The 24,648-nt window shown below is 40.1% G+C and overlaps 1 protein-coding gene across 3 annotated transcripts in view; it reads right to left on the bottom strand.

Annotated features, from left to right (window-relative positions):
- pld1a (phospholipase D1a) overlaps nt 1–24,648 on the bottom strand; it is a 63,912-nt gene that overhangs the window by 25,772 nt on the left and 13,492 nt on the right. For 2 of the 3 annotated variants that reach the window (XM_041812409.1, XM_041812408.1), the window contains exons 2-8: nt 9,466–9,681; nt 8,923–9,092; nt 8,380–8,522; nt 5,053–5,164; nt 4,798–4,863; nt 1,225–1,283; nt 883–975 (exon numbers count right to left, since the gene is read on the bottom strand). In XM_041812409.1, the coding sequence (XP_041668343.1) occupies nt 883–975; nt 1,225–1,283; nt 4,798–4,863; nt 5,053–5,164; nt 8,380–8,522; nt 8,923–9,092; nt 9,466–9,649 (827 nt within the window). In that variant the 5' untranslated portion in view covers nt 9,650–9,681. The remainder of the gene's footprint in view (nt 1–882; nt 976–1,224; nt 1,284–4,797; nt 4,864–5,052; nt 5,165–8,379; nt 8,523–8,922; nt 9,093–9,465; nt 9,682–24,648) is intronic. The other variant, XM_041812410.1, reaches the window with a different exon arrangement.

The following is a 24,648-nucleotide window of genomic DNA, read 5'->3' as shown; positions in this document are numbered from 1 at the left end:
CATCAGTTATCATACCTGGACCAGTAATAGAAGCACTAACCCAGACTTGTCTTGCCAGTGCCAGGGCACCTCAACTAGCCTCAAGACAAGGCAGGGATAGCAATCCCAAGCTGAGGCAGCTCCCTGAAAATCTCAAGTATGTGATAGTCCTCCTGAAGAGAAGTCACATTGCAGGTGCCAACCAAGAACAAATGCCTCAGGTTAAACAAACAGAGATGAGAAGTGGCTGACGACACCTCAGCACCATCAGTTATGCACTTACTAAGACACCTGAAAATGGGGCTGGTATCCCTTTCCTTCAAAGGCTCAGAGAATATGGTTTTGCACCCCCATGCCCTTAGAATAAAAGATCTGCACAGGAGGAGTAGTCTTGATGCTACAGTGGTTACTATGGGTCACATGAAGGCGGCGGGACAAAGCCCCTAAGACCCTCGTTACCAGATTAGAGGGAAATCCCTGCACAGCAAACATTGATCAGGTAGGTTGAACTGTAACCAAGGGACCGAAAGATTCCAATGGTAGGCTGCATCATTGCTGGTTATGTCTCATCTTTAGCAGCTTTATCTGGTACAGAAAGTCTTCTAACCATTTCTGACCATAGCTATGTCACAGGTTCCCATAAAGATAAACAAAGCCATATTTCAGGAAGTTTTTAGTTTCTAGGTGGATCTTAATGTCCATTTATAAGTCTGGACACTTAAACCCATCTAAAATAGTATAGAACAAATGATCCCATCTAATGAGGCCATTTAGCCACAGGCTACAGACATCACAGCAACAGCTGAATACATATACACATGCTCCACACACTAACAGTTCAAACTGTGCATGAAAATATACAAAGAGAGAAAGAGACATGCAAGGAAAGAGGTAACCACACACCGTTTGGACCAGCGATAGCAGGCCTTAGTGTGACCACAGCAGTTCATGCCAGGGATACGATGTCCGCCTGAGCGCTTGTAGATCATCCCCTCCCTAAAAAAACACATATTAATTGGTAGTAAAACCTTAAGAAAAGAATCAGGGCAACAGGGACAAATATAAGGAAAACACTTATTAATTTCTAAAAATCTTTAAAGTATCATACAACTGATTTCAAATCCTGTAAATCTCCACTCTAGACCGTGCCCCTTTTGGGAATTATTTAGTGTTTATCCACCTGTTACAGGATCTGTAGGGACACATGGGAAGACAGGAAGATTTGAAATAAGAGTCAATGCTCACAGTCCTTTGGGTCCCAAGTCATGAATGAAAGACAGCTGGCTGACGTCAATGAACTCCATCTGAGAGGAGACAGAGAGAGGATTACACGACTCATTTACTGACAGTAAAATCATTGATACACACTGTGCAAAGAGACATAGGACTTTGTGAGCTGATAACTCCACACATACCATCCATGAGTGGAGAGCTTAAAATATCACAACAGGTGACGTCACCTCAGATATCAAATAGTGTCAGAATGATTCATGTCAGCATTTGTCAGGCAGGAGCGGAGCGAAACATTTTTAACGGCGGAGGTCCACCCTATCTAGCTCCATTCATAATATTTACCCTGACCTGATATCACACACAATAGTACAGCCAAAATTAGCTCTGGTGTGTGAGTAAGCTCTGTAAGTAAGTAAGTAAAATAAAGAGTACATTACAAATGCTGAATTGCTGATTTGTGTATGAATATGCACAAATAACAGGATTCCCAACATTTTTGCAATGCAATTCACTGCAAACAGTATATATGGATGTACTTAAACGATGCTAATAGTCATATTTTTCACCTTGGAGTGTTTCTGATACCTTCAATGAGGAGAAAAAAAAATCTCTATGCATCTATGTATATCTGTCCATGAAAAGATCTACATGATTTGGACAAAAGTATTCAGACACCTGCCAATTACACCAACAGGGACTGTAATGAATTCACCCCCTTTTGGAGCTATAACACTTTTCACAAGGTTTTGGAGTGTTTCTGTGGGAATTTGTGCCCATGCATTCTGGAGAACATTTATGAAGTCAGGCACTGATGTTGGACGAGAAAGCCGGGCTTGCAATCTCAATTCCAGTTCATCCCAAAGGTGCTCAGTGGGGTTGAGATCAGGGCTCTGTGCCGGCCAATCAAGTTCTTCCATACTAAACTCATCAAACCATGTCTTTATATTCTTTGTGTTTCACATTGGGGCACAGTCATGTTGGAATAGAAAAGAGCCTTCCCCAAACTGTTGCCACAATCTTGGAAGCATAGCATTGTCCAAAATGTCTTGGTATGCTGAAGCATAAAGATTGGTTAGGGGCTTAGCCCAGATGCTGAAAAATGGCCTGATACCATTATACCTCCTCCAGCAAACTTCACAGGTAACATTCTCCCGTCATCAGGAAAACCCAGACTCGCCCATCTGACTGCCAAACAGAGAAACGTGATTCATCACACCACAGAACACATTTCCACTCCTCCACAGTGTAGTGTCAGTGTGCTTCACACCACTCCATCTGATGCTTTGCATTGGACTTGGTGATGTGAGGCTTGCATGCAGCTGCTTAGCCATGGAAACCCATTCATGAAGCTCCTGCCACACAGTTTTTGTGTTTACATTAATTCCAGTGGAAGTTCAGAACTCCTCAGCTGTGGAATCAGCAGAACGATAGCCACTTTTATGCACAGGTCTGATTGAAACACCTGAAATCAATAATTAGCAGGTGTGGCCAAATACTTTTGTCCATGTAGTGTATTTTCTGCCACGTTTTTGCAGGTATGGAACAGACCTTAAGCCTCTATAAGTCCCCCACATGGACATAACAATGCCTTTGATATCTTTACTGATCTTGTCCTGCACATACATGGGTGCTGGTGTCTGACAAACAATCTCATCCTGCTGTTTGTGTTTTTTCAACGTGAATATTTGCATGGGAAAATGTAAAGAGAAGGCTGTAAATCACCCTACCCTGCTGTAGCTGTTACAGGCATGTAAAACTACAGAAACAATCAGCCTTGTCGCTGATAGTCTTGTTTGCTTTTGAAAGTCATAAAGAGGCATCTACATAACTTTTCATTTGTGTTAACACCAGTTGACAATTTCTCATAGGGGCTTTAATGAGCAATAATACGGTTAAATCCTTGTGGTGTGTCAACAGAAAGCAGGCACAGTGCTATGGGTCAACACAGATATGATGTGTGTCTGCACATAATGTTCTACCCAGAGGGAAGAGGGCAGTAAAATGTGGAGAAAAGGAACTTTTAAATTTTTTTATAGTGTATCTTATGGAATCTTCAGTAGCCATTTTGATACATGTCCCAATTCCAAAAATGTTGGGGCACTGTGGAAAATGTAAATAAAACGAATGCAACGATTTGCAAATCTCATAAACCCTTATCTTATTCACAATATAGCATAGATAACATAACAGATGTTGAAACTGAGACATTTGACCATTTCATGACCAATATTAGCTCATTTGAATTTGATGGCAGCCGCAAACCTGAATAAAGTAGGGACGGGGCAACAGATGTTGGGGAAAGTAAGTAGTGCTCGGGAAGAACAGCTGGAGGAGCTGGGTATGAAAGCAGATTTTTTTGAGAGGCAGAGTGTCACAGAAGTAAACATGGGCAATCACCAGCCTGTGAAAATTATCATAAAATTGTAATGCCTGGATATCCCACCTTTTACAATCCATAATGTCATCAAAAGATTCTGAGAATCTGGACAAATCTCTGTGAGCAAGGGACAAGGCTGAAGGTCAACACTGGATTCTGGTGATCTTCGAGCCTCCAAGTAGCCCAGCATTCAAACAGGCATGATTCTGTACTTGAAATCACTACATGGGCTCAGGAACACTACCAGAAATCCCTGTTTTTCAACACAGTTGGTTGTGTGATCCACCAATGCAAGTTAAAGCTGTGTCACACAAAGAAGAAGCCATGAAGGAACATGATAAAGAAATACCGGTGTCTTCTCTGAGCCAAAGCTAATTTAAAATGGACTGAGGTAAAATGGAAAACTGTTCTGTGGTCAGATGAATCAACACTGGAAATTATTTTAGGAGAGCATGAAGAGGGACCACCCAGCTTGAAGCACAGTTCATAAGCCTGCTTGACTGATAGTATGGGGTTGCATTAGTGACTATGGCATGGGTAGCGTACACATCTAGAAAGGCACTATCAACAGTGAAAAGTAGATAGAGGTTTCAGAGTAGCATATGCTCCCATCCAGACAATGCCTTTTTCAAGCACGGCCTTGATTAATTCACCAAGACAATGCTAAACCCCATACCACATCCATCACAACAGCATGGCTTCACAGTCAAAGAGTCCAGGTGCTGAACTGTCCTGCCTGCAGTCCAGACCTGCTGAGAAGCTAGAATCCCACATCAGACAAGAATGGGACAACATTCCTTTCCCAAAACTCCAGCAGCTGGTCTCTTCAATTTCCAAATGCAACACAGTGGTAAACATAGCCCCATGCCTACTTTTTTGAGATGTGTTGCTGCCATCAAAATCAAATTGAGCTCATACTTTTAAAGAGATGGTACAATTTCTCAGTTTCAACATGTGACATTTTCTTTGATTTATTATGAATAAATATGGGTTTATGAGATTTGATATATTTTATATTATTTGATATATTGATCATTGCATTCTGTTTTTAGACACATTCTACACGGTGCCCCAACTTTTCTGGAACTGGAGTTGTAGACTGATAAAACTTAAAAATATTCAGCAGGTAAGTGTGATTATTTTGCAGGTGTTAATGATGATATCATGTTAACGAGGCTGAGTTTGCAGTGCTTAGTATGATTACTCACAGTGTGGTGATATTTGCGGTACATGGCCATCCTCAGAAGCTTGCTCAAATAGTCCTCTAACTGTCTCTGTAAAAACACACACACTACAGTTTGGCCACTGTGAGTATTTTAATGACACAATTCATGCGTGTAAACACACACATGCACAAACACGTCCACACAAATGCCATGGCAACAAGTCGGTGCCATGGGAGCTCTTTGCCATCATTGAAGATGTGACAAGAGTGATTTTGTAGAGACAGCGCTGGGATGTACCTTCCTACTGGAAACCTGCTCCTCTCGCACCAGCTCATCTCCTCCTCCTCTGGGCAGGGAGGGCATCTCCCTCACCTCGCTCTTCCTCACCGTCTTTCTCCTCACCGTGTGGCTGAAAAGGAGAAATTAAAACAGGTTGAATAAAGTGAAAACTGTCACAGGAAGTGCTTTCCAAATAGCCCGAAGCCAAAACACAGTTTCATCTCTGAAATGAAATCATAATTTCCTGTGTTCTTGTAAAAGCTTGGGTAAATTTGGCAGTTTGTTGTTGTGCGTTGTGTTTTATTAAGTGAGAGCGCTGGAAGGCGAAAAGACATTCACTTAACTGAACACAAGGGAAATTATTACTTTTAAAGGCAAAGGAACATTGACAGGAAGAGAGGAAGAGGGAGTGGGGCAAAAGCAAACCCTACTGCAGTCCAAGGGTGACATTCCTGTGTTTTTTCCCAAGTATGCACACCATCAAATGGAGAAAGAGATAAAAAGAGGGAAGGAGAAATGATATAAGAGAAAACACAGAAGAGACTTAGAGTATGGTAAGGAAATGCTGCAAAAAGTATTCCTCAGAACTGTCAGGACTACCATAAAGCGCCCATCCTGATTAAAAACCCAGTATCTTTGTTGTAAAAAACTTTTATCTATTAACTAAGGATCTGAAGTAAAGTCAAAGAGAGCCTAAAGGCTTTTAGTGTGTTTAATGGAAGCCTTTGCTTTTGGGACAGAGAGTTACATAGACCAGTGGCTTTCAATCTTTCTTTGCCCAAGGCACAACTAAGATCAATCCAAAATTTCAAGGCACACCACAACCATATCTTTACTAAACAGCCTCTTACATTTTATAGTAAACCAAGCCTATAGTGTTAGATCAGGCAGGCCATGGAATCAAGCGGTCATAAAACTGAGATCAGCTGATCTAACAAAATCAGCTGACGGCAAGCTGATGCACTCGAGGTATGCTACTGGCAAATCGTACTCATGCTGCCATATCCAAAGCCTGTCTACGCTTTGCTACTCCCTCTGCAAGCTGCTTTTTACAACCCTCCTCCACCCCAGCTCCTCCTTTATTCTACCTCTGACTTCATTAGTGTCATTCTGTTGTCATTTACGCCTGTTCTGATCTGTTTTTTGCTGTGGTATAGTTGTAGTAATTATGTATGGTCGGACTAATTCCTACGGTACACAAAGACACAAAGCTCAAGTTTTGATCCATCTTTTCTTGCGATCTTCTAAAAAACTTCTATTGCAATTGAGAGCACCCCTACATATGGCTGCTACTTAAGCTGCATGACAGTGGAAAATAAAGACATATCAGAGGATTGTAGGCTCCTCCCTTTCATTCCTCTGAAACATCTACATCAGCCTTCTTCACAAATGGGCCCTATGAATCATTAGGGACTCATCACCAGAACACTGCATGTTCACCGCCCTGCCCTCAGGAAGACTCATACACAAATTTGGAGAATTATGAGAACTATATCCAATTATAGAACAGTTAGCTTGATATGTAGAAACAGTGTCAGTTTGTCTAGCCCTGCCCCATTTTTCCTCTACTAAACATGTTCCGTCTTTCTATGTTTAGTGTATACACAAACACAGGCAAAGAAAAAGAGAAGTTTTGGCTTCAGGGCTAAATTACTAGTGAAACCAGTTCTGAGTGAGTCACTTTCTGGGTCATTTTCCCCGCAGCTGTTGCTAAATCCATGCATTCAATGCAATACAGACAGTATGAGTAAATCCCATCTGTATTACGACATCAGCGTTTTCACCCATTATTTCAAGGTGGTGCTCATGTTGCAAGTCTTATTGTCAAAAGAAAATCTGAAGCTCCCATTTTCCCATGTTTCAGATGATTAAAACTAACTTTAATTTTAGATAAAGACAACCTGAGTAAATACAAAATGCTATTTTTAAATGGTGATTTAATTTCTCAAGGGAAAAAAGTCATCCAAACCTACCTGCCCCCCTAATAACTGGTTGTTCCACCCTTGACACTAACAGCCAAGCAAGCATTTGTGATAACTAGCAATGAGTCTTTCTCATCACTGGGGAGGAATTTTGTCCCACCCTCCTTTTCAGAATGGTTTTAATTCAGCCACATTGGGGAGTTTTCCAGCATGAATGGCCTGTTCAAGGTCAAGCCACAGATTCTCAATCAGATTTAAGTTCAGACTTTAACACTTTCACACCAAAACCAGATCATTTTGGATCATTGTCCTGCTGCATAACCCAAGTGTGCTTGAGCTTGAGGTCACAAACTGATAGAGAGCAAAATTCATAGTTCCATCAATTACAGCAAATGACCCAAGCAGCCCCACACCATCACACTATCACCACCATGTTTGACTGTTGATATGATGTTCGTTTCATGAAATGTCGTGTTAGTTTTATTCCAGATGTTACGGCACACACACCTTCCATCTCATCAGTCCACAGAATACTTTCCAACAAGTCTTGGGGATAATCAGGATGTTTTTTTGTCAATGTGAGATGAGCCTTTGTGTCCTTTTTGGTCAGCAGTGGTTTTGGCCTTGGAACTCTCCCATGGATACCATTTTGGCCCAGTCTCTTTCTCATTGTTGATTCATGAACTCTGACCTTAGCTAAGTCAAGTGAGGCCTGCAGGTCTTTAGATGTTGTTCCTGGTTCTTTTGGAGGCTCCTGGATGAGGCGTCAATGCACTCACAGAGTCATTTTGGTAGCTCGGCAGCTCCTGGGAAGGTTTGCCCCTGCTCCAAGTTTTCTCCATTTGTGGATAATGGCTCTCATGTTGGTACAGTGGAGTCCCAAATCCTCAGAAATGGCTTTGTTAACCTTTCCAGATGGACAGAGGTCAATGACTTCGTTCTCATCTGTTCTTGAATTTCTTTAGAAGGCGCTATGATGTGTTGCTTTTTGAGATCTTTCAGCCTACTTCACTTTGTCAGACAGGCTCTATTTAAGGGGTTTCTTAACTCAACAGGCCTGGGTATGGCTGTTGAAATTAAGCTCCTCTTTCCAAAGAAAAAAGATGCAATTAATCACAGTTAGTTCATGATTTAAAAATAGGGACATCCTTTTTTCACATAGGTTCAGGTAGGTTTGGATGGCTTTTTCCCTTAATAAATGAAATCATTGTTGAAAAAATGCATTTGTATGTACTTGGGTTACCTTTGTTTGATTTTGAAAAAAAAGTAATGATCCGACACATTTAAGTGTGGCAAATATATATAAAAAAATAAGAAATCAGTAGGGGGGCACATACTTTTTCCCAGCACTGTATATGTGCATGTCTGTGTGGGAGCTTAAATCTTGGTGCGTACGTTTGGGTGTTTGTGTGTAGGCACTGACCTTCGTGAAGGCAGTGGTATCCTCATGAAGGTCTTGTACGTCCTCAGCTCTCTGTGCAGCTCCATGAAATGCTTCTCCTTCCTTTTAATGATCCAGGTAAACTCGCCGTGCTTCAGCTCGATCCTGAACACTGCTGGGAGAGACTGCACACAGAAACACACAAAAACACACCAAGTAAGGAAGTGCATGATAATCTCTATATACAATAGGGTTTGACTCATCTTAATGAACGAGATTTATCCCAGAAGAGCAAAAATGTGTAACAAAAAAAAATAAATAAATTTTAAAAAAAAGCAAGAAAATGAAACCAGACAGAAATTTGAACATTGCTACAGGTCTTCATTTATTCATGCCCATTATTTATCCCTGTTGCAAGGTACATGTTAGTGTTTTTTTTCCTAATTTTTCACTCAAAAATTTATTGTGAGCTCTATGTTAAGGCTCAGACTACACAAGTTTTGGGGCATTCACAACTGCACCATGTCAGACTTTGCAACAAAACTGTTGTCTCATCTTGGCCGAGCAGTTATGCGTGCTCAGGACCTTGTTGACACTCCTGTGGTGCGACAGGTTGAAGCGGTCTTGCGCTGTGGTGAATCTCTCCACCTCCAGGATGCGGGCAGTGATGGGCACCGTGGGGAGGTAGACCCTGGCACTGTCCTCTTTAAAGCCCACTGTGGCGTACACGGCTGAAAACGGGATACGGTTGTCCCCTGGGAGAGAGGGAGAGGGAGAGAGGTGGATGGTTTGGTTAGTGCTTCTTTTTGGGCTTGTAGGAGGTGTTCATGCCTCTTGGGAGCGAGTAGGAAGCATCAGTGAAAAAAGATGGCCTTTTTAAAAGATTTCTGTGCTGTGCTAGTTTGCAGAGTAAGGTCAGATGTGATTGCTTTATTCTGTGGTAAAGTTAGTTAAATCTAAATTATGTAAAGGAGAAACCCACTCTGTTAAATATTAGGTTGAAGGCTCACCAGCTCAGGTATTTCCTTTTTTATTTCTCTGCTTTCATAAACTTTTTGTGGTGTAAAATGACAGTAAAATCACACTACTTGAAACAGGCAGTAAATATATATATTTTAAAAAACACACCCAAGGAGCTTGCTTCATAGTCGAGCTCCTCTCCCTCTCCGATGTCCAGCTCTCTGGTATCCAGGCTCTCCACTAGGTCAGCCATCCTTATATGATCCAGCTCGTCCCGGGCCGCCGTGGTGTCAGTAACTTCAGAGTTCACCAGGTTAAGGCTACTGGTTGTTGGCGGAGCCTTACCCAGCATGCTTAGCAGTAAGCCCCAAGAGCAGGGCAAACCTAAAACAAAGGAAAGCACAAAGAAAAATGTCATTTATTACTGATTCCATAATTGCTGCAACACTTAGAGAACAGCATTTGCCTTTGTCCTTCTAGTCATCATATACTGATCACAGCTGGTTCCTAAAGACCCTGATGTTCTATTTAAAGGGTCCCAGAAGGGCCTCATGCATGTGGGCTCTACGACAGACACATGTACCACAAACACAGCTGTACAAGAAAAAAAAAAGAAGGTTTCAAAGAGGGACACTTGTTGCTGCTCCAGCCACAACAACAATATCCCTAAAATATCCAAATATTGATGGTGGTTATAGGGGCTTTGATGCGTCCAAATTAGACGTGCATATATTCTATAAAAAATCATGACTAGAGACATAACAATGGGGTCCTGAGGCCACAGAATGTGTTTATGTTTGTGGGAAAAAAGCAATTCTCTGAGGGAAAAATGTGAAATATTTTAGAGTATAAAGCTGTACATTTAAGAAAAAACTTACAAGAAATACTCAAGATTTCTGAGTTTAAAATCTTACATTTTGACATTCTAAACTCATATATTTCAAGTTTTGGCATCATAAATTTACAACAGTATAAAGTTCAAGATCTACAAGTAACCAAACTGAAAACAGTGGATGGACTTTCAACTTTATAATCTAAAAAATCCTGTTTTGGTTCACGTAAATTTACAGCTTTCAAATGAAAAACATTCTATTTTTCTCTTAAATCAGTAACTTTAAGCTCGAAGATTTTTGTCTTTGAAAATCACAAGATCCCCTTTAATATTTTTTTTCAAAGTGGCCCTTACTATCATAATAATGGATAGTTTATAGATCTGTCAAGAACAAGTGTATGTAGACATTATGTTTGGATTTTGTCAATGAAAACAATTAAAATTGATGTTTAGTTTTTCCATAGGTTCATGGGGCTTAGCACTTCTTAGACATGAATAGGGCGGACTTAAGGACTTAATACAAGCTGCTGCAGCGCTAAGCAAAAGACAAACCATCCTGAGCCAAACTCATATTAAAGCCACAGAACGGCCAACAGAAAGGCTCTGCATAGCGAGTACTCGCGTCATGTTGCTGTTATTACAGACATCAACTATGGAGGAGAGAAGACATCTTTTACCTTATTACTGTGCTTCATATTAATCTCACGGATACAAACGTGTGACATCTGACTGCTCTTAAGTGTCAGAGCAAAACATGCTGATGACTAGACTCAGACCGAGCTGCTGTCTGTCACATGCCACTGTTACACAAATGGTGGCATCATTTCGCCTCAGAAGGTCGATAAAGTTGATTAACGCCACAAGACATTTAACTTGCTGGAACTGTGGAAGGAATCTTGATCCCACAGAAGTAATTGTAGGAGGTTTTTCATGTGCATTCATTGAAAGCTGCTTTTGTTGTCCTATTGTCAGGTTATGTGTTCTTGGCATATTTTGCTGTGTCCACATTTATCCAGTACAGTGCCTTCACCTACACAAACATTAGTCCAACTGTTCAATTAAAGACTGTCCACTGGGTTTCTGGAAGCTAAAATTATACTGAGTTTGAGTGCACACCGTAAGACATCTGAGTGTTTAAAAAAGTGATGACAGTGTTGAAAAATTCCATTCAGTGATTGATACCACCGCTAACTCTTCTCTCACATCCGTCATCAGCATATGTTTAAATTTTCATGATCATAAAAAGGCCAACGCTTATTACAATCAGGGAAAAATTAAATCAAATCAAAATGTACATATATTTTCAAATCAACTGGTGCCTACGTAATATTCTTAGTAAACAGCTGTTCTCAGCTGTATTGCTAGTCATTAGCAGTTTCCTGCTCAGCAGAGAAGAGCCTTCAGAAATGTAAGCCTGTCTGGTTGAGATTGTCATTCTCTCTCTGCTGGGTCTGCTCCAACCGGCCTTCTTTTGTTTGGTTTGCTCTCATCTCACCATAATCACTCAACATTCTTTCATTCATTCATGCATTTCAAGCATGACTGATAACTCGTGTTTACATATCACACTGGTTATTTAATATGTTTGATCAGTTTTGCTAAATAAACACTATTATTACTGCGTAATCTGTGTTTGGCCTCTGAGCGAGGCTCCCTGATGAGCCCCTACTGTAACCACCACCTTTGTAAATCATTACTATATTGTGAATCATGTCAGTGTGATGGCGGTCAGAAGTTCCTGAAATTTTGATAGATTTGCTTAAAAATGAATCATTGTTAAGCTGCTGCACATCCCTTTTTCAGTCAGTGACTCCTGAGACATTCTTAAGAGCTGAACTAATCCAGTGATTAACAAACTCGCTGACTGGAGTTAAATTGCTGATGAAAAACACACACAATGAAAATATCAGCTGAAAGTCTCCCACACATCCCATAAAACCAAACCTTATACAGTAACACTGTGTGTTATCATCAGTTTAATACCCTATGATGTCATCACAAAGAGGAACATGATTTTAAAACCGTAAAGGCTTCAGAGGACACAAGTTAACAGTATGTCAACATCAGATTCCTGCTATCAACAGCCAGGACTGTGATTGTTACTGTGCTAGAAAACTACTATCAAGTTTATTATCCTTTATACCAAATCTATGAATGATACCATGCCAATTTGACCACACACTAGCACTTGTGACATAGTTGAAGGTAACATAAAAACAGGCATGATTCTGTACGGGAAACCACTGCATGGACTCAGGAACACTTGGGAAATCACTGTCTGTCAACACAGTTCACTGTATCATCCACAAATGCAAGTTAAAGCTGTATCATGTAAAGAACAAAACAACATGTGAACAGAGTCAAGTAACACAGATGTCTTCTCAGGGCCAAAGCTCATTTAAAATGGGCTGAGGGAAAACGGAAAACTGTTCTGTGGTCAGATGAATCAAAATTGGAAATTCTTTTAGGAGACCAAGAAGAGGGATCACCCAGCTTGTTATCTTGTAATTCTTCTATTTGGAAACTACAGACTCTGTGTCCTCAATCACCTACACTTTCCATCATCAGACCAGCTGTGTCTTCCACTATTGCTTTGTGTTCCAAGCTTTAGCTTAAGTTCTAATGCAGTCAGCTTTCAGTAGGTCAAGTACAAAGACTTTATTTCCTTCCTTTAATGTCATTCAGAGAGGATATCTGCAGACAGCCAACTCGAGTATCCAAAGAAGGACACACAACTCTTCTCCCACCTAAGAAGTACGATAAGAGCCTGGCTCTCATCTTAAAGCTGAATATTTATGCCACAAGACTTTTAACTTGCTGGAACCATGGAAGTAAGATTCCAAGTAAGAGGCTTTGATCTGGGCATAACTAGCTGGAAGAAGTATTTCGTGTGCTTTCACTGAAATTTTCATTTGTCTTTCATTGTCTTATGTGCTTATGTGTTGTTGATTTACTTTGCTGTGTCCACATTCATCCAGTACAGTGCCTTCACCCACTCAAACATTAGTGCGACTGTTTAATCAAAGTCTGTGAGTTCCTGTGTGCTGAAGTTATTATACTGAGTTTGTAGACTACTTAGCCTGAGCTCTCCTTTGTTCTTAGTCCCATCTTTAAAGAAACATGTGAAGCCCTGTGTTTTGACCATACTGTCTTTGTTCTAATCAGAACTTTGCTTTGTAAATATAAATTTTGTTGTAATTTAGTTAAAATAGTTATTTGTTGAATTCACCGTCTTTTATAACAACTGATGCTGCTTTAGTTCAAAATGATATTAGAGATTTAGAGAAAGGTTGCCTGTCGCTATTGCACACAAAACTGGAACAATTTGTATGTTTAGAGGGTCATTCAGAATTTCACACCTTCTATTTATTTTAAAACTGATATTTATTAAACAATAAAAAGATTGTCATCAAAATCTTAATTGTGAGACTGATTTTTGCTCCTTTTTTGCTGTTGTTTCCAGTTTGAGAGTGGTGCCCCATTACTCATTTACATTTATTATTTCAATTTATTCATACAAATAATTATAATATGAATTAATATTTTAACAATAACAAAAATATCTAGCATTAAAGCCCCAACTCTGGAATAGGTAGGGACCTCAGAGTATTGCTGATCATTTTTGAGTTCCTCATCTTATGTATTTTCCCGACAAATTCAAGCACTAAATCATTCTATGATATCACCAACACAATATTACGTTAAACTAGTGATTGATGTTTTTCTAAAAAATATATATCTAATTGCAATTATTTTTAAGTCACATTGCATATTTGATATGAATTGTTGCATTAAAGGAATGATCAGTTTTATGTCATTGTCATTTTGGTTAAGAAAAACTTCAACAAAAACAAGGAAAGCAGGATGTTTTTGCAAACTATTCTAAAGACTAGAAAAGCACTCGGAGAGCGCAGACCTCTGCCATTAGCCCTATCTCCCAATAGTGAAAAATCCTTAAAAAAATTCCTGGATCTGTCCCCATGTGCCCCCCCACCACGGCATTCCCCCGATTACTTCCTCCCCGGTGGGTTGGAAACACGGTGAGACAAAGCACTGGCTTCGCTACAGGAGCCAACAGATGCACCTGACGACTGGAAGTCATGGCAGAAGGTGAATATTCCTCTATCCGTCCCAGCATTATGGGTATTCTAGCTACAATTCACTGTCTTTCTCTCTGTTAAGCTCCGACTCGTCTCCTCAACCGGGCGTGCATCTTTCAAACTCTATCTCCTTGTTGGAGGTAAGAATTGACATTTGGATGTTTGCAAGATGTGTAGCGTTGTGGTCTTCAACCTTTTTTTGCCCAAGGCAAAATTTCAAGGCACACCAAATCCATATCTATACAAAATTGCCTATTTAAAACATGTTACAGTAAAATGAGCATATAGCTTTAGTTCAGGCAGGCCACAGAGTCCAGCACTGCTGTATTATCAAGATCTTCTGATCTCACACAAGCCCTCATCAGCTGATGGCCAGCTGATTTGCTTTTAGGCATGCTATTGGCTAATCGCACTCATGCTGCCATATTTAAACTGCTCTAGCCAGGCTTTGCTTTGCTAGTCCCTCTGCAAGCCACTTTTTACAACCCTCCTCCACCCCAGCTCCTTGTTTCCAGAACAACCACATACAACAGTAAGCACAAATTTCTAACTGCTAATAAAGAAAAACTATTTATGACCACATATCATACACCCAAGACACACCGTTCGAGAACCACTGGTGTAGAGCATAAAATATTTGGTGCAATTCAAAAAATGATATATTAAACTGGCATTTTGATACACATCCCAGGTTAAAAAAATATTGCACCATGTGGAATCTGAAAATTGCAGGACACATTGTGATTTTATCTAAATTTCGATAAATTTCCCAGCCTTACCAAATATCACTCTATAGATACAGAATCGATGTCTAGGAATACCTTTACTATCTGTTCCATGCTGATTTACATTTGAAAAAGTTGGGCATAACACAAATGTTTTACACATATAGAATATTTTACACATGTTGCAGTAATGTGCATACACTTAGAACTGAGCTGTCCTACTGTGCCAACAAAGCTTTGGTTCTACGACACTAAGGATCAGCAAATATTTGCAGCATGTCAATGCACACACAAAGAAAATAAATGCTCCTATGTTAAGCAGATATTTACAGTTCAACCAGTTCTCAGGTTTAGTTTCACTTTTACCTCACTGAAAAGTTCTGCTATGATTGAGAGTTCAGTTTTATATGAAGGATTCTTCTAGGGGAAAGAAAACTGGTTAAACGTGTCAGAATCTTAGATTCCTCAGACGCTTTGGGAGCAGATTTTTCTGCAGCACTGAATAACTAAGACAGGACACAAGCAGGGCATGGAGGATAAAAAGGTGAAGATACAGACGCTTCACTAGCACAGTAATCTGTGTCTGAATCTTCCGCTTTCACAGTGCAGGATACTCCCCAGGAAAAAGGAACAAAGAAATTAAAAGATTTGCCAGAACAAAAGACCACGGAGCAGAAAGCCAAGTCATCCAGGACGGATCCAAAGACATGTGACCTGTTAACACACACCGCCCTGAGAGAAAGATGAAGGAGAAAAGAGTTGAGAGAGAACAGTTGACTTAGCAGAGAAAAGCGTTTTACTATGAAAGAGGTTTTGATCGTCCTGGCTGAAAATCAGTGCTTTCTTATTTTTCTGCAACAAAGCTATCATCTGAGATAGCAACTCAGTTTAGCTCACAAAGAAGCCCCCTGAATGCCTCTCATATCTGAACATAGTATTGACTGGTGTGTCACAAAGAATGTTGTGGAAGATTGTGGAGCCCTGAGCAGACATGCACCCTATCTTTTATTTGCTCAGTTTTCCAGTGACAATAAAAAATCACTGAATTTTCTCTGGACTACAACTTATCTATCTCATAATCATGGCATATTACTCTGGTTTTTTCTCTGACAACAAATCAATTTCAACAGTTTTCTGGAGATTACTCATTGTTATCTCTGGAAAACAAAGCTAATTTTCTCATCTGATTATCTGGAGATATCACAGCTTGGTGCGCTGTGATAACAGGACACATTTCTGGGGATTTAGAGAACCAAACAAAAGGCTGGATGCTGTCATAAGATGGAGTATTTTACACATGTTGCAGTCATGTGCATACATTTTAGGCATGTCAGGTCATAAGGATTCATCACAGGGACTGATGTGCCACAATTGGGGCCCATGGGGCAGGTGTGGCGTACACATGTATGTCACTTGCAGGGCTGGGTGATATTTTGAGTTTTTCAAATATACTGATGTATTCAAACGAGATATAGTGTAAGACATAATCTATTATATTGGTATAGTTAAAGGTCACATATTTTACCCTTTGAAGACAAGTTTATATTGTTCTCAGAGGTCCCCAAAACATGCCAGTGAGTTTGTTGCTGAAAAAACACTCCAGTATTGGATCTCTGCTTGTCTAAAAATCCCTCTGTTTCAGCCCTGCTCAGAACGAGCTGTTTCTGTGTCTGTGGCTTTAAATGTTAACGAGCTGTCTGACTCCGCCCCTGTCTACTCCCCTCTCAGGAAATGGATGTGGCTTAATAGATGTGGCTCTCCTCAGTAGAGGAGGGCAGAACTTTCTTCCAAGCAGGGCAGGCCAATCAAACCTGGGGGCGTGGCTAACTCCTTACGTGACATCATGAGGGGAGTTTTAGCACACATTTTCTGTAAAGTGGAGGGGGGAGGGTGGATTTTGATTCTTGGGGGTATTGTGGCTGGCCCAGGGCAGATATTTTTGTTTTTGTCAGTGTATACTGCATAATATGTAACCTTTAAACAGAGCGCCATATGAAGAGTGTGTAAAACTCTGTGCTGCAACCCAGAACTCGAAGCCACACATATACTTGCATACTAGTATTCTCATGCATCAGCTTCCATATCTGCATCTGGCTGATTTGGATATAATGGAAAGCAGAATCTGTATATTTAGATTTATATTGGATAGCACCATTGAGCTTAAAAATATCAATATATGATTTTTTATCTCTCAACCCTATCTCATAAAACTCACAGTGATCGAAATCAAAATCATTAAAAATGGTCACAATAAAAAGCATGCTGAGAATACAGACAGAAAGCAGACACTTAGAACATTGTTCTTAAGTAAGGGTCAGCTGACATTGTTTTAAAGGGGTGTGATTAGGAGTATGTGATATGCACTGATTATGACCAACAAAACATACTAAATGTGGCAAAAGTAAAACTGCATGTTAAATATTGAAGACAAATAAACTAGCTCTGTCAACATGAGAAAGCACAGTGCTCCCTGTGTCAGTGGCACCCAGACCGTAGTGCTGATTGGCTGGTAGCTGTGTGACATCAGTGCAGTCAGATAGTGTTGTGGGCGGGACTTTAGGTGAGACTGTAGAGATTGAAAATACAGTCAGAGGGGGACACATGTTGCAGTGGGTCCAAAGTAGCACACCTTTGAATGCACTGATTTTGGCGATTATCAGTAAAACAAATTGCTGAATAGTCTAAATGTCAAATATTGGTATCAATAATCAGCCAGGCTGACAATCAACCAGAGCCTAAAGTTTCGAGGAAAGGGAAAAAAGTGTGTATGAACAGTCAAAGGTTTTGTTTTGAGTCTAGCAATTTTCTTTATAAAGAGACAAAAGTGGAAAAAGCAAGGTTTTTTTCCCTCTGCAGGGAGGAGCAGCACCAGAGGAGGAGGTTTGGTGATTCATCATTTTTTGGAACATTTTCTGGTCCACGTCTGGTGGGAACAAACACAAACACACGCTCTAAAAGTCACTTTCTTTACCAGCAAAATCCCTCTCATTCAGACTGACTTAGGTTTATCTATCAGGGCTTTTCTTAACCTAGATTTCCAAACATAAACAGCCCATTAATGTGACAATCCAAGTGTAATGTCACTAACAGCCTCATAACACACAGAGCCAAAGGAGGAAGCTGATACCTAGCACCTCTTTCCCTGCAAAGTGCTAAATTCTTGTGTTTGCAGCTAAAAATGCCAGTGACATCTAAGTAACACTGGAGTGTTCACCAACAGATGACAGGCTGACAGTAAACATTCTCACAGCAGAAACAAGCTCGGGCACGCTCAGTGAGAGGAGTCACAGCAACAGTCACCAGCTGTCTGCACTCGCTCTGTTTCATGAAAACCCTTCACTCCCTTCATTCATTCTCTAATTTTCACATGCATAAATACAAGTTCCCTTTTTTATTTCCAACTTCCTATGTTCACTGTTGTGCCTCAGAAGTTAAAGGCAGATTTCTTGTCTGAAAAGCTCGACAATAGTCCTGAATCTGGTCCTGATAAAGCCCCGTCAGACTATTTTTAACATCAGTGTTTTCACTTTCCTAAGACGAGTGTCTCTTCTCTCTGCTAAGTCAGCATTAACTCTGAATAATTTCCTCATCTTCATCCCGTCACCCCTGGAATAAAAAAGGTCAGAGGAGGACAGCCATGCTGAGGTCAGACTAAGGACCGATAGAAATACCGAGGTCCAAAAACTGAGTTTACTGTGAGCAAGCTACTGCAAAAATTTTTATTTCCCTGATCTAGATATAAGTATTTTAAATTACTTTCAATTCAGGAGCCACGAGTGTTGAAAAGTCTTCACAGCTCAAAGTTGATGAAAGAAATCTTTCTGGTTATTACTCCTGAAAATGAGCCTGTGTAATTTAGAGATAGTATTAGCACACTGAAATCTGTTCCTTAACGGTCCAAACTTAAGATGCTTATACACACCTTTACATGACCAGACTGACTTTTTGTTCTCACAGTAAGTCCACTATCCATCCCATTCACCTACACACTGATCCCTCCATACTCAGCCCACATCCTTACAGTCTGCTACCCCTGCAGACCGAAAAACAAGTTAAAACATACCTGTTCAGACAGGCAGAGAGGATGTTTGTCTGTTTGTTTAATCTCTGCATTTCAAGTATGCACTGTGTACTTCTGTTGTTTGTCTTCCTTTGTATCTTTCATTTTTTGCATGAACTAGTTGGTGCCTTAAACCTGTCCGACAAAGTGAAGTAGGCTGAAAGATTTCAAAAGCAGCACTTCATGGTATCATCTAAAGAGATTCAAGAACAGATGAGAAACAAAGTCATTGTAGGGTTACAAAGCCATTTCTATGGCTTCTATGGCCACCAAACCAACATGAGAGCCATTATCCACGAATGGAGAAAACTTGGAACAGTGGTGAACCTTCCCAGAAATAGCCGACCTACCAAAATGACTCCAGAAGCGCATCAACGACTCATCTAGGAGGTCAAAAAATGACCTAGAACAACAACTTAGGACCCGCAGGCCTCACCTGACTCAGCTAAGGTCAGAGTTCACGAATCAACAATAAGAAAGACACTGGGCAAGAATGGCATCCATGGGAGAGTTCCAAGGCCAAAATCACCGCTGACCAAAAAGGACACAGAGGCTCATCTCACTTTTGACAAAATAACATCCTGATAATCCCTAAGACTTCTGGGAAAATATTCTGTGGACTGATGAGACAAAAGTTGAACTTTCTGGAAGGTGAGCTTCCCGTTACATTTGGAGTAAAACTAACACAGCATTTTATCAAAAGAACATCATACCAACAGTCAAACATGGTGGTGGAAGTTTGATGGTCTGGGGCTGATGGAACTATGAAGTCTGCTCTCTATCAAAAAATCCCGAAGGAGAATGTCCGGACATCCGTTCATGACCTCAAGCTCAATGACACTTCAGTTATGAAACAGGACAACGATCCCAAACACACTAGCAAGTCCACCCTGAATGGTCTAAAAGAAACAGAATGAAGGTTTTGGAGTGGCCTAGTCAAAGTCTGGACATAAATGTAATTGAGATGCCATGGCATGACTTCAAAAACTCTCCAGTGTGGCTGAATTCAAACCATTCTGCAAAGAAGAGTGGGCCAGAATTCTAGTAATATGACAGACTTATTGCCATTTATCACTAATGCTGTTCCACCCTTGGCAGTTGTTGGTGCCAAGGGTGGAACTATCAGTTAAAATGTTATTAGTGGCGTCTGGTTTTGCTTTGAAGAGTTTGCACCTCTGCTAGCTATGATGTTGTAATCAAGCTCAAAGTGTGGAACAACCAGTTCTTAGGTTAAGGGGCAACGACTTTTTCACAAAGGGTCAGGTAGGTTTGGATGACTTATTTCCCTTAATTACATTTTTAAAAGCAAAAATATCACAGGGTTACACAACAAAAAGCATGAGTAGATTTATGTTAAAACAATAAATCTTACACATGCAGGACACTACAGCAAAGAGGTAATAGGTGCTGCTTCATAACACAAGTGACCATTTATTGCAGTTCTAATTTTTTTTAGGTCAAATTAATTTCACATTTATTCTGCTTTTAGAAGTTATTATATAGTAATGTTCTGTGCTACCTAACCAGCAAGGACAATTAGTTTGAAATGGGAATGTTTAAGGTTCTAACTCCTCTTGACAGCCTACACACCCATGCTGTGTTTCAGACAGATTTATTCAACAAATAAACCTCAGCTTGCTCATCCTTTGGCGCACATTTTCACCACTAAACTCTCTCTGCTTTGCATGATTACTTTTAGAAATTCCATTTTCACTTTTAACCTCAGCTCTGACAAGCTTTCTAAATGGGGCCTCTGGCCTGTAAGAAGTGACATGACTTGACAGCAGTGTGGGTTGAGTTGCACTGAAGACTCTTAAAAGTCTAGATTAGATTTTCTTTTTGGTTTTGGTACAGATAACAGTGGGAGTATTGGCTGTCTTTTAATTCATTGAGTGGATGCAGTATTCTCTCCAACATTACAAGTAACAACATAAAATGTATCAAATCCAGTATATATGACATAATTTTCATCTAAAAAGCTGAATAACCAATATAACCTCTATGCCAGTATACTGTCTATCAATAAGAAAACACAGAATAAAAGTATAATTTGTGAGGACAGTATGAATTTATTTGGATTAGCGCATGTTTTCGTTTCAGCACATGCAGTGCTATTGTGCTAATTCTGTAAACAAACATTTTGACGGCACAATTCATGTTTTTTTTTCGTGATATAAACTTTAAAGCATATTGAATCAATTAGAATATCTATACCCAAACTGGACTGGATTGGAACCACTAACTTAGATATAAAGGGGAGGCATATGAAAATTTTCTGTATGTGGCCCTCAGCAGAAAAAAGTTTGGACACTCCTGATTTAAGGGATTTCTGGAACCATCAGGTCTGGCAGTGATCAGGCCTGGGTGTGAACCCAGCTTTCCAAAATATGTGGTTTACCACAGTTAATTCATGATTTCAGAAGGGGGCTATGACTTTTTCCACATAGGTCCATGTAGGTGTGGATGGCTTTTTCCCTTTAATAAATAAAATCATCATTTAAAACCTCTTTGCCTTTGTAGATCATAAAACGACTCCAGCATTAATTTTAGTCCATTTCATAACCAAGAACAAAATCCTCACAGGAGCTTTAAGTCACATAACAAAGGTAAATGCAGGAATATTTTATGTAATTGCAGTTGCAGATGTTAATCCAGCCTACGTGGACCTGTGGAAAATTGGCAAGAGGCATGCAAGCATCTTTGACATCAACTGGAGCTGGAATAGAGAATAAATAAGCCCACTGATAGTTCAAAACAGTCAAACAACCAAATCACGATTACAGTATTATTCAACGGAGGTTATGTAATGCTTTAAAGACCCATTTACTAGGAACCTTTTTGGGGATTTATTCATTCTCATGTGGAAGAGGCAAACCTGTGCACATTTGTACCAATGCATAAATGTCATCAAACTGAACAAGGCCAAGCTTTTGCATGCAACCTGAAATTCCAGCAGAAGTATTTATGTCTGCTCTAAGAATATCCATGACCCCCAGCAGGAGCTGACCCCACACAAAGGTTAACTGCAATGTTGGGACCTGGTATTCTGAATGAGGCTTGAATGTCTGAGTCAAATATATGCTCGCACATAAAAAGCACAGGTCATGCCAGCAAGGCCGCCCATAAGGAGGGGATAAAGGGGAGAGCTTTCTGGGGCCCAACCTAAATGGGGGAACATGGAGGTGTGTGAAATAATGGTTGTTTTTTTTTTGTTTGTTTGTTTAGTTATGTTAAGCTGTGATAATGATATTTTATTTCAAACCTGAATAATTACCACTCTGTTCAAAGCAGTGGAAGTGGAAAGATTTGGGGAAAAGGGGACAAAACGGGCTAACAGTGGCAAAAAAAAAAATTGTGAAGGGGGACGAAAAGCAACTAAAAGGTTTGAAGTGGAGAATATTGGTTAAAAGTGGCCAGAAGTAGTGGCAAAAATTGGCAACAAGTGGCTAAAAAGTGGCATAAATGGGTTGAAAGTGGCAGAATTGGCCAAAAAGGGGCAAAAAAAAGGCAACAAGCAGCAAAAATAGGTATAAATAAGAAAAATCAGAAGTGGCAAAAATTGGCAACTAGTTGTTAAAATGTGGCAAAATGGGTTAGACATGGCAAGAAGAAGCAAAACAGGGCAAAAAGAAGTGGCAAAAATGGGCTTAAAGGGGACAAGGTGGGCTAACAGGCGCAAAACGGGGAAAAAATGAGCAACAAGCAGCAAACATGGGTTTGAATGGGAAAAACTGGGGAAAAAAATTAGTGGCAAAAACTGGTTAAGAGTGGCCAAAAAGGAGCAAAAATTGGTTAAAGTGGCCAAAAAAGTGGCAAAATTGGGCAAAAGGGGACAAAACAGGCTAACAGTGGCAAAAAATTGTGAAATGGGGCAAAAAGCAACAAAAATAGGTTTAAAGTGGCAAAATGAGGCAACAGAAGTGGCAAAAATTGGTTACGAGTAGCAAGAGGAAGTGGCAAAAATGGGTTGAAAGTGGCAGAAATGGCCAAAAAGGGGCAAAAAGTGGCAACAAGCAGCATAAATAGGGTAAAGGGAGAAAAATCAGGCAAAAAAAAGAAGTGACAAAATTTGGCAACAAGTTGCTAAAAAGTGATATAAATGGATTAGAAGTGGCAGAGATGGTCAAAAGCGGGCAAAACGGGACAAAACAGGATGACAGTGGCAAAAGAAATGGCCAAATAGGGGAAAAAGCAACAATTGGCGAAATGGGGCAAAAATAAGTAGCAAAAACTTGCAATAACTGGATAAAGGGGGTGAAAAGAGTTTAAAAAGCAGCACAAATAAATAATTTTTACATCAGAACCCAACAATGGTTTGAAATCCTTTAGCTTCAAAATGAGGAAATTGCATGCCAGGACACTCGCACCAATGCTACCGATCCATTACACATGCACTGACATCACTGATAAATCACAGCTAGGGAGGCCCCTAGCCTGGGTTTTCAGAGGCCCAGCCAACTCTGTAGGCAGGCCTGCATGGAAGCTGTATGCAGCCTGATGGAACAGAGATGATGAGCATATCATGGAGCTGAAGGAGTTCTCTCTCCACATCAGTCCAATATAACACTTCCTGCTTCCTGTCCTGTTGTCATGGTGAGACAACAGCCAGAGAACTATTTGTGTAAAAATATCAACAGGAGCAACTCAGAGTATCCGCCTCCCTCTTCATGTGCGATCAACTCTCTAAAATATCACCAAGCTGGAATAAACACATTGTGAAATGAAAGATGGCGAAATGGAAGAATGATGGCTGGCAGGAGAACCGTGGAGGTTTGATGAAGTGTGGTAAACAGAGAAAAAGGAATGAGCGAACATTAAAGTGGGAACTCGTCAATCCTTTCTATGTGTGACTCATGGGAAATTTAGCCCCTCACCGAGCACCAGAGAGCCATTAAAAACATATTACTACTTTTCATGCTGGCACCTGCCGTCATTAATTCTAATTAGACCAAATCCATTATTGGAGCCGTGATCCTTTACTTAGAATTGGAGAAAAACTTTTAGAATTAAAGTTTTTCAAGTTCACTTTGGTAACAGGCAGCCCTTTTTAATCAAGTACCCTTAATGAAATGGTAAAGATTTATCTCACTATCTAAATGAGATCAGATGAAGTTAAGATTCAAACTCTGTCCTTTCAAAAAATATGAAACTAAGTTATTATTCATCCCTTTTTCTGTTCCTATAGCCGAGTGTACACTGGTGCAAGCCAACTGGTTGTGGACTTGTGTCATATTCAAAAAGACTCACGGCTGTAAGTACTTTACAAAAATCTGCAAAACTTTTTAAGGTGGTATCCCTTTGATGTAGCACTGAGTGTATACTAATTAGAGAAAACACGGATTTCATATGCATCATAACACTGAAAAAGGTGAAGAGAGTCTGCACACTTTCTGAATGTACTGTATGAGTGTAACCCGACACAGCCTCTGGACCACTTTATCCCAATTTCCTAGAACCAAACAGTGCTAAACAACATTGTCCCCATGAGCGTTCAGTAACCATTAGTTAATGGTTGTCCAGATTTAAGAGCATTATGGCTGCAGGGGCAACTACTACAAATCTGCTGTTTTATGGTGTAGATGGCGTGGGATTGTAGGCGTAAAGCCTACCTTGCTTTGCAAGGTTAAGGATATC

Source organism: Cheilinus undulatus, linkage group 18 (assembly GCF_018320785.1).
Source record: "Cheilinus undulatus linkage group 18, ASM1832078v1, whole genome shotgun sequence".
Classification (NCBI taxonomy): Eukaryota; Metazoa; Chordata; class Actinopteri; order Labriformes; family Labridae; genus Cheilinus; species Cheilinus undulatus.
Note: the sequence above shows the minus strand (reverse complement) of the source record. Positions and strands in the feature narration are given on the sequence as shown.